The 11,200-nt window shown below is 33.7% G+C and overlaps 1 protein-coding gene across 1 annotated transcript in view; it reads left to right on the top strand.

Moving 5' to 3' along the window:
- The window catches only part of LOC105567875 (ATP-binding cassette sub-family G member 1-like), a 25,920-nt gene that overhangs the window by 6,688 nt on the left and 8,032 nt on the right, over positions 1 to 11,200 (top strand). Inside the window, exons 3-4 of the mRNA XM_012023114.1 lie at positions 5,625 to 5,742; positions 7,682 to 7,871. Coding sequence (XP_011878504.1) covers positions 5,625 to 5,742; positions 7,682 to 7,871 — 308 coding nt within the window. The remainder of the gene's footprint in view (positions 1 to 5,624; positions 5,743 to 7,681; positions 7,872 to 11,200) is intronic.

Consider the following 11,200-nt stretch of genomic DNA (forward strand, 5'->3'; position numbering starts at 1 on the left):
CTTAATTAAAGACCGCTCACTAAGTACATAGCGTTATTCCTTATAAAAATCTGAGTCGAAAAGTCCTCAACCATTTTTTTCTATCATGCTTAATAATGAACGAGTCAATCCACTGAGTACCGGCCTTTAGCCGGGCGCACGTCAGTGAGAAAATGCATGGTAGTATGCGTGAGTGCTCGGCCGTCGGCTAATGCCCGGCACTCAGTGGATTGACTTAACTCATTCATTATTAAGCATTCATTATTAAGCATTCATTATTAAGTATGATAGAAAAAAATGGTTTAGGACTTTTAGACTCAGATTTTTATAAGGAATAACGCTATGTACTTTGTGGGCGGTCTTTAATTAACTGTATACGATACAAAAATCTCAAGTTATTTAATTATTTAATATCCTAAGTCAGAATAGCTTCTTTTTTTACGGAATAAATAACTTTGTTACGCGGCATAAATTCTTGCCTTTAGAAATCATCTTTACTTCAAAATTAGTATCAGGGTTGGGATAAGTAACCTATTTTTTTAACCAAGTTAAATTAAAGTTAACAGCTTTGAAAATGTAACTTAGTTAAGATACAAGTCAACCCATAATGAAATTTATTGAATTAAAAGTTAAGTTAATAATACAAAGAAATTAAAAAGTTAAAAGTTAATTATTATTTTATATAGATATTAAGTTAATAAAAAATTAAAAAGTTAAAAAATTTGTTTTATTTTTACACAAAATCTTAGAGACTCGCGATCACGTAAATTGCTTTGAATTTCACGACCAGCGTTTGGACGACTAATCACACTACACGGAATATGGTCTTATATGCAAATTCATGCGAGTTCGAGAATCAAAGTACCATATAATGGCTGTGTTTCAAAATTCAATGCCAGCGCTGAAGATTTATAGTGCATGTAACGTATACTGTAAATTTTCAGTGCTGGGAATGAATTTTTGAACACAGGAATTGCCAATTTAGACAGGCGCGCGGCGTCTAGCGATGCCTTTGTTTATGGCATGGCTAATTTTAAAAAAGGTAAATTAAAAGTTAAAAGTTGCCGATAAAATATAACTAAATTAAGCTAAAAGTTAACAATTTATAATGCAACTAAGTTAAGTTAAAATTATTTAACTTTTTAACTTAGCAAAACCTGGAAAAATATGGGCAATATGAGCCGTCACAAGATCGAAGGTGGAAAGACAATGTGTCATTAATTTCTACAAAAAACACATTATCAACCTTAATACACTTTTCTTATCACCTTCGATCTTGTGACGGCTCATATTGCCCATATTTTTCCAGGTTTTGTATAGTTTTATCACTAAGCCTTTCCCTTTTCTTATTTATGAATAATTTTTAATTTAACTTTTATCTTTTTAACCAGACACTACCCAACCCTGATTAGTATACATATAAGGTAATAGTTTTACCTACAAGGTGTAAATTTATTGGCGTATGTAAATATTCATCTTTAATAGATATGGTCTCAAGATTACCCACTATAATAATTGCAATTTTACATGTAATTTTTTTACAGTGTGTTCTACACAAAATTATTTATTCTGTATCCTAAAGTATCGTAGATCGTTGAACAATTTATACCGTAAATAATAACCGAAACAATTGATTACACACTCACTATTCCATCCAGAATACTTATTTCCCATAATAGTACACTAATTATACTTATATGACTGTATTATATACTTATATGACTACTTATATGACTAAACTATAATTATATGCAACACGTGCTCTTTCTGAAGTTATATCCTTATCAATTCTTACATACACCAATAATCTAAATAAAAAATAGCATCTCGCAATTTGTACGCTCTCATGGCAAGATTTTTTCCAGTATGCAGTCTTCTTTTATATACCTGTTAAGTATACAAACGTAGGAAAAGAGCTCTTGTTAGCTCTTGAAAAAATTGTAATAAATTTCTTTAATACCAATCATTCCTTACGAAGAGGAAATAGAGAGGGGGAGAGAAATATGTATTTTAAACCCTTAAACTCTTTCTTACTGACAACTTCATATACATGAATGTTAGCGAATAGTATAAATTAAAGTCGTTAATAAAAACTGAGTTACGTAGCTTCTATAAAAAGACTAATGGATTTAAGAGATTGTTGAGAAAAATGAGTACCACTAATGTGTAATTATCCTGAGAACATCTGGTCCATAATGTACTAGAGAAAATGGACTTTTAATTATATTGGCATTACAGGACTGTATACTTATGTAACATCCGCCTCACTTCTTATTTATAGAGCGGATTAGACTGACAATGAGTTGAAAAGTCCTCTACCATTTTACAATTTTCGCAATAGTTAGCAAGTTAGTAATTATTCAAATTCGTTATCTTAGCTCGGCTTACCGCCCAATTCAAGTACGCGGCAAGATGCGGCCGTCCCGCGATCGGCATTGATAGGCCTGCGAGGAGTTGCATGTTGCATATGTGTGACACGTGGCGCAACGACTAAGAATAAACAACTTCCCGCGCGCCGATTGCGGGACGCATGATGTAAGAATACCAGGTGTAACATTCTTGTAGATGAGCACTCGTGACCACAGTTTTATCACGATTCTGTAACTCGATATGTCGTCGTTACGCGCTTTGCGCAGCTTTTCTAAGGTACTATATCTGCGCAAAGTTACAGAATCGCACTACTTGGGGCTCTATTCCGTACACCGACAACTGTCGATATTGTTCACGACGTTTGCACAGTTTTTCTTCCTATTTATTTGATTTTTACCGTTGGTTATATGAATTTGATACATATTACTATACAGTTAAAAAATTTGTTTTTTTTGTTAAAAACAATGCCGGTTAAAATTTTTGTGTTAAATGTTTAACACATAAAGAGCAATATAGCATATTGCTCTTGTGTTAATTGACCTCAAATGTAAAATTATTAAAATAACTGAAAGAAATGTTAAAATAAATTATTTTTTAATCTGACACAACACATATGTTCAATTTTATGAGTAACAAAATTTATCTGTTAAAATTTACAGAATAAAACATTGATTTTATTCTATATAACATAAGTGATTTCGAACCGTCATTTGACTTATTATATCTGTAAAATGTAAAAATTACATTTTTGAAATTCATTTTGTCATTAAAAATATGTTAATTTTACACCAAATTTATTTCAAGTTATTTTGAGATTTGCATTTATTTTGTGTTAAAATATTAACAGAGTATTAGTGTGATTATTTAACATATCCATATTATGTTAAATTAACACAAAAATTTGTGTGGACCGTTTGGGACATGTGATATCTGTTAAATTTAACACAAATTTTTCAATTGTGTTATATCATTTTTATATATTAATTACAGATTATTTTATTACCACATCACTTTATTAATACAAATTATATGTTAATATCATATATTGAGTTGATGCATAAGTTTGTCCCGTTTTTAAACCAAACATTTCATACCTATTATATTTTGTCGATATACATTTAATCAGTGATATCAGCAATCTCACGAATTGTTTTATGACGACCAGTTTCAATCAAGGCCAATATTTCATAAGTGTCAATTTTGGAAGGCCATCCAGAACATTTCTCATTCGTGAGATTAAAATTTCCATTACGAAATTGATTTACGATGGAAGCATCAATAGCATCTTCTCCATAGACAGAACATATTTTTATTTTGGTCTGAACAGCAGTTTTGCCCTTTCGAAAATAAAAAAGTATAATATACCGAAATGATGCTTGTTTTTATCCATCTTTATAAATTAACGCAACTCACAAACATCAATCGACGACAACTTTAACAGTAAAGTTTCCGTTCAATTGCTACTTTCATATGTTTAATAAGTCATATAAGTGTGAAGTTGATAGCAGATCGAATTCGTATATAAAGTGCGCGAATGTGTAAAAACGGGACGAACTTGTACATCAACTTAATATAATAAAACATCGCACCACGCGAGAATGTACATACATGGAAAACAATGCTGTTGAATTAAGCAAAATGAAGTTGTTCGAATTAAACATTAACGTCACAGGCTGCTACAAACATACATAATTCACTCAATTGTTTTTGCTATGGATTTTAATTTTAAGATAAGTACAGAATTAAATATCCAAATTATTAAGACTAATGTCAGTCTAATGATTTTCATTTATTAATACTGATGTTGTTGATATAACATTTTCTTTTTTCCGTGTAAATATGTCATATTTTTCATTTTTTGAAATATATAACAATCTTATATTCTATTATATAATTATATATTATATAATATATAAATGTAAATTCTATAATGTAAAGTGCACAGATATGCATTTGTACGTGTGTGTAAAACAAATAAAGGATGACATTTTAAAAAAATATGCTGACGTCTATTTTTGCTGCGTAAGTTGGTTGCCTCAATAATGCAAAACGTCAGCAAAAGCCGTGAACTTGCTCAGACAATAAAATGTATAATCGAGTTTGCGTTTCACATAACTTGACTAAATAACATTAAGGACAGTATTTATAGTCAGATCTTATATTCAAGACAGTCTCATGATCATCTTCAGATATTCCGTAGCCAATTCGACTAGAAATACCGGCCTAAATATCCTTAAGGAGATTCGACTCTCTCATTGCCATCAATCATTTTCCAAACTTGTAAACGAGATCACGATAGCCCGGCATACAGTACCCTGTCACGGGCCGGGACAGTTCTTTCAGTTTTTTCGCGACAATCAGTAAAATAAGCAAAACTGCACTGAGAGACCCATTTTGTTGAATAAAACGAAACAATTTGATTGAATCATTTTGTTGACTGAATCGTTTAGTTGAATATTATAAAAGGATTTTGCGCATGTTCACTCAACTAAATTTGTGTGTCGATCTAACCAAATTTTCCAACTAAATTTTGTTTCATTCAACAAAATGGGTCTCAGTATATAAACAGATCACCGACACGTACCAATGCGCACAGACACGGATGGACGCGGACTCAATATCCTTTGTGAGAATATCAGTTAGCGCCGGTATGTTCCGTTGACAGAACATGCAGATCGGTGCCATTTCGTGTATACAGTCTCATTTAAAACGCATGTTCCAATGTTTTGTCGTGCCGATGCCAGTCCGTGTTGTGTAATCTGTGTCGATCTTTACGTGCATTTCAATCATCAATCAAATAAATTATACATATAATCGAGTTTTCCTTGTTCGTGATAAAAACTTCGATAAACTCAGAAAAGAATGATGTTTTTATGATCAAATGATCCGGATGTATCGCGAATGAGTTAAAATAGATATACGAAAAACATTATGTGTGAACTGATGCATCTTACAAAATAATAATAATAACGCATAGTTTCATCTGCATATCCTAGTAGCACAGTGGCTAAACGTTGGCCCAACACAACCAAATATTGGGCTAATGTTTAACCAATGTTTGTTCAATGTACTGTGCCACTAGGGTAATCTTACTAATAAACTCTACCAACTATTACAATAAATGCTCCGACTAAAATGGTATTTCATTATTTTGTTAATCGTCTCTGTTGTCAATACGGCAACACATTGTCTTATACAGCAAACGTTTCCTATACGGTAATTACAAAGAATTATTCACTTTTAAAATATCACTTGACTTTTTGTTAAATTTACAGAATCGAAACTGCTTCTGAGGGGAGTTAGTGGACAATTTAAGTCGGGTGAACTGACAGCGATTATGGGTCCTTCTGGTGCCGGAAAATCGACGCTACTCAACGTTCTTGCAGAATACAAGTCCGTATAATCGTGAATCCTAATAATGCTTTAATTGTCTAGCGAGTTAAATTGACTAATTTTATTATTACATCCTCGTGTTGTTAGTCATTGAAGTTTAATTAAATGTCGACAAGAAATCTCTGATAATGTAATATAATTTTAGTACTATAATTACTTCGTGGTTACATAAGATCATCTGTTAGAAAGCAACTAACGTAAACAAAACAATGATCAACATGCACAATTTCTTTTTAGTGATCTACATTTACCGACCATTTAATTTCATTTCATCAGTAAAGATGTTATTAAAAGTATAACAACCGCTAGAGCGGCAAGCGAAGAGGTGCAAAGAACAAAGTAACGCTGTTGGATCCTAAGATAGAGACCCTCTAATCAGAGTCTGGCCATATCAGTTACACTCTTAGGGCCAGTTTCACAAACGTCGGTTAAATGCTAATCGAAGGTTAATTGATTCTCTGTCTCTTCTTAGAGAACAAGATAGAAACCAAGCAAACCACAACACGTAACATAGATATAAATTGCAAATGTGGTTATTTCTTCTCGCCAGTTTGTTAATCAATAAATTAATACCGCTGTTTTGACGTATCTGGCTCTTGTTTGTCTCTTGTAAAAACCTGAAGAGGTTCGTAATTCACGATCGAAACGTCGTTAATGTAACAACGTGAATAAAAAGCCAGATACGTCAAAACAGCGGTATTAATTTATAGATATAAATGTTACGTAACATGAGTACCTAAAAATGTTACATGTTATATTACTCATATAATTGCGTAGCTGATATAGCTCTACCTGTATGTCAGCAACTTCAAAAATATCATTTATGTAACATATACATTTTCAAGTAATGTTACAGTAACGTAAAATAGACATATGTGTTACATATTTTCCAACATAATCTAATCCTTTACAGCACGATATTGATGGCATATTGCATGAAATATTTCTGAAAGTTTGCCACAATCCTGGAGTCATAATTTTAGGATATCACAATAATAATAAAGAAAAAAAATTTATGAACTAATTCCGGATTTTAAGGATTATCATAAGAGCTGACACATTTTTGCGGTCGTATGTAAAGAACCGTAAAATCACGGTTACCCATCCAAGTTTTAACCTCAATCAATGTTGCTTAACCTCGATGATCGGTTAGACTAACGGTGATCCTCTGACTCTGACACATCCTTTGTGCTATGTAATATACTGGTACATAACACATCTTAAGTAAATGTTATTAAATGTTAAAAATTAATTTTGAACGTAACCCACACAGCATACTTTATTTAGGATATCTTGGGCAATTCTAAATTATCCCAGATTTTTAAATATTATATTTTTAACTGAAAGATTTGTAAACGGTCTTTGTAAAATGTATACAAGATTTGTGAGTGCATTATAACACAGCAGTAATATTTTACAATGTCTCCAATAAAATATTATATCAATTTTATAATATTTATACAATATTGACTGTATAGTCCAGGACGAGTTAAAAAAATGTTTACAAGACCACATTTTTTCAACTTTTTACTTGCCCACTTTCCCGTCAACTCTCCACTCATATCCCTGGGATCAGCAACGTCCTCCACTAGATCTCTCCAGTATTCAGAAAGGCGGCTGCTCTTATTTTGGGAAACTCTGATTTAGCTAACTTATCACAGATATATTTATATTAATCGGGATTATCTATATGTCAACATTTATGCAAAGTTCTGCCCGCGAAGAATTATAATGATTGTGGACCTCGGAATTAACCTGTGACACAATGGTTAAATAATCCAAGATATTAAAATTAACTACTTTACATCAAATTGCATACTATATAGGTTTGAACGTGGCAAACAAAGAAAAGCCTACTGATACGTCATAAAAACGTGCGATGTCTTTTCCTGTCCATTTCAATATGGAAATAAACTGAAATAAAGCTACTCCGTTACAGATGCTTGGACATAGGTGGCTCGATACGTATCAATGGACAACTGCGAGACGTGCAGAAATTCAAGAAGTTATCGTGTTACATCATGCAAGACTATATCACACAACCAAATCTTACTGTTTACGAGGCAATGTCCTTCGCCGCCGACTTTAAGCTCGGCAAGAGAAAATCAAGATCACAGAAATGCGCTGTTGTAAGTAAAGATCATAGCCTTATATCATATCATATATTGAAAGACGCACGGAAAAAAAAAATTAGCTGCTGTAGCTAAATAACTTAGCAAAAAATGGACAGCTAATATTTTTAGTTGTGATAGCTAAAATTTTTGCTATCACAACTAAAAATATTAGCTGTCCATTTTTTGCTAAGTTATTTAGCTACAGCAGCTAATTTTTTTTTCCGTGCGAATGAAGAACAACAAATATATTTGAGTTATGAAAATTTTTTAAAATTTACGCAATGCGTCAGACTATTGTAAGACTAGAAGCGGCTAGTATTAAAAATTTTAACATCTTACAGATCAGTATATTTTGAATATTTTTTTTACGTGGCATAGAATAAAAGCATTTTTTGTGCCGCGCAAAACGCACACAAAATAGATCACGGAGATACATTTTACAAAATATTAACAATTTAACAATATATGGTAACAAGCCAATGTGGGTCACAAGGCAAGATGTAGGTAGCCCAACTTGCAAATCTTAAATCTTTCTGAAAATCGTGAATCTATATACCGTTTCTTTTCACATTAGTACTACGCGCCGATTTCTTTTCAGGATATAACGCAGTTTATCATATACGTGGAAATATTGCGTCAGCAGATTGATTATTTTGCTTCCTCTATGAGGAAGCAAAATAATCATCGAATCGAATACGTGAATCTGTTGACGCAATATTTCCAAGCTTTGTTTTTATGCGAAAAATTTTTTTCCAATTTTTAATGCCAATGGATTTAGAATGTTTTAAAACCTCAAAAAAACACACTTATTTAAAAAATGTGTGTGTGTGTGTGTGTGTGTGTGTGTGTGTGTGTGTGTGTGTGTGTGTGTGTGTGTGTGTGTGTGTGCGTGCGTGCGTACGTGCGTGCGTGCGTGCGTGCGTGCGTGCGTGCGCGCGCGCAATAATTGTTCGCGCTCTCACCTTCGCAATTTTTGAGATATCGCCTTCTACTTTGGTATATTTATTGAGTGTGATTAAAAGATGGCTGGTATTGTATTTGATGATAATCGGTGCAAGGGTTTAGTTTATACATACATATATATGTATATTTACGTTGAAATTCCTGAATAACTTTTTAAATATTTAAGATAGAAAAAAATGTTAAACACTAAAGTTGTATCGTTTTTAGTGGCGCATTTCATAGTAATATCAGTATGACCTTGAATAGCTTAATCAACGTTATCTAAAGATCACCTTCAAATTTTTATACGGAACCCTCCTTTTTCATTACATATTCTTGTAGCTTATTTTAATAGCTTTCCAAAACGCTATAATAAAGTATGTTTTCGTTAAGTACTTTTGGAGTTATGAGGATTGAAAGGACCCCGCACAAAACACGGGGAAATTCGGTCCCGGCCAAAATCGATGAAACTGTGCCATTTTGTACTTCGAGTCATGCTGATCAAAAGTTGCCAAGGGCATAACCAGATCCTATGAGTGGGTTTAGAACTACAGAGGCTCAAAAGCTCGGAAATGAGGCCACACCATAACGCTAGTTGTCCTAGACCTAGACTTGTTCTGGATTATCATCGGTACGTGTGTACAGTGTGTGCGCGTGCGTATGCGTGTGCATGTGCGTGTGTGCGTGCGTATTTCTCACCTGTATTTCATCAATTACATATAAAAATCATTCCATTCTCCAGTCACAATTATTCTCAAGATCCTCGTCTTCGTTTCCTTCAATTGCATTATTTGCATTCCTTATTGCATTAAGTAAACTATTATCAGGATATTTGACGTTAGGTTGATGCCGAGCGTAACCTAAGTACCACACAATACTGGCAACGTGATCGCAAGTTCCTAAGGTTCAAGCTCCGGACTGAGACTGGAGAGTGGAATGATGTTTTTATGTCGTTCATGAACTACAGGTGAGAAATACGCACGCACGCACGCACGCACGCACGCACGCACATATAGTAAAGAGGGTTTGGAGTCGTCAAATACTACGGGAGTGATGAACCGTAGGGTCCTTACTCTACTGACACACACACGCAATACGCACGCACACACACTGTACACACGTACCGATGAGAATCCAGAACAAGTCTAGGTCTAGGACAACTAGCGTTATGGCGTGGCCTCATTTCCGAGCTTTTGAGCCTCTGTAGCTCTAAACCCACTCATAGGATCTGGTTGTGCCCTTGGCAACTTTTGATCAGCATGACTCGAAGTACAAAATGGCACAGTTTCATCGATTTTGGCCGGGACCGAATTTCCCCGTGTTTTGTGCGGGGTCCTTTACGGTACTTCGTATTAATTCCTGAATAACTTTTTAAATATCCAAGATAGAAAAAATGTTAAACACTGAAGTTGTATCGTTTTTAGTGGCGCATTTCATAGTAATATCAGTATGACCTTGAATAGCTTTATCAAGGTTATCTAAAGATCACCTTGAAATTTTTATATGGAACCCTCCTTTTTCATTACATATTCTTGTAGCTTATTTCAATAGCTTTCCAAAACGCTATAATAAAGTATGTTTTCGTTAAGTACTTTTTGAGTTATGAGGTTTGAAAGTTACGGTACCGCCAGCATTATCCCTGAATAACTTTTAAAATTTCCAAGATAGGATTTGAACACCACCTCTGATGTTCCACTTACAATTAGTTGTGTCACATATACAACACAAACACACACACACACACGCGCGCGCGCGCGCACGCACGCACGCACGCACTCACGCATGCACGCACGGTCATTATTAAAACGGGGGGGGGGGGGGGGGGGAAGGTGCAAATTGGAAATTTGCACATTGCTTCCTCATCATGTAGCCTTTTTTTAATTTTAAAGGAGCAAATTGGAAATTTGCAAAATGCAACATCAGCATTTTGGCAAGTTGTCTATTCAATTTTTTTTATTTTAAAGGTGCAAATTGGAAATTTGCACATTGCTTCCTTAACGTCTGAACTATTTTTTTATCTTAAAGGTGCAAATTTTAAATTTGCAGAACGTAGCATCAGCATTTTGGCAAGTTGTTTTTTATTTATAAGGTGCAAATTGGAAATTTGCAAAATGTAACATTAACATTTTGGCAAGTTGTCTATTCAATGTCTATTTGGCTTCCTCATAGAGAAAGCTTTTTGAGTTAATGTGCAAATTAAAATTTTGGACATTGCTCATTCTAACTTGTAAAAATGCAAATTGGAAATTTGGATATTACTTCGTCATTATGAAGGCAAGTGATTATTAAAAATTTGGGCAACCTCATAGAAGAGACTATATGAGTTAAGGTGCATTTTGAAAATTGCTTACTCCAGAATTTTTATTTGCACACAAAGCTTTCTCTATGAGAAAGCCATATCC

This window comes from Vollenhovia emeryi, unplaced genomic scaffold (genome assembly GCF_000949405.1).
Source record: "Vollenhovia emeryi isolate VEMERY1.0 unplaced genomic scaffold, V.emery_V1.0 DF939133.1, whole genome shotgun sequence".
Classification (NCBI taxonomy): domain Eukaryota; kingdom Metazoa; phylum Arthropoda; class Insecta; order Hymenoptera; family Formicidae; genus Vollenhovia; species Vollenhovia emeryi.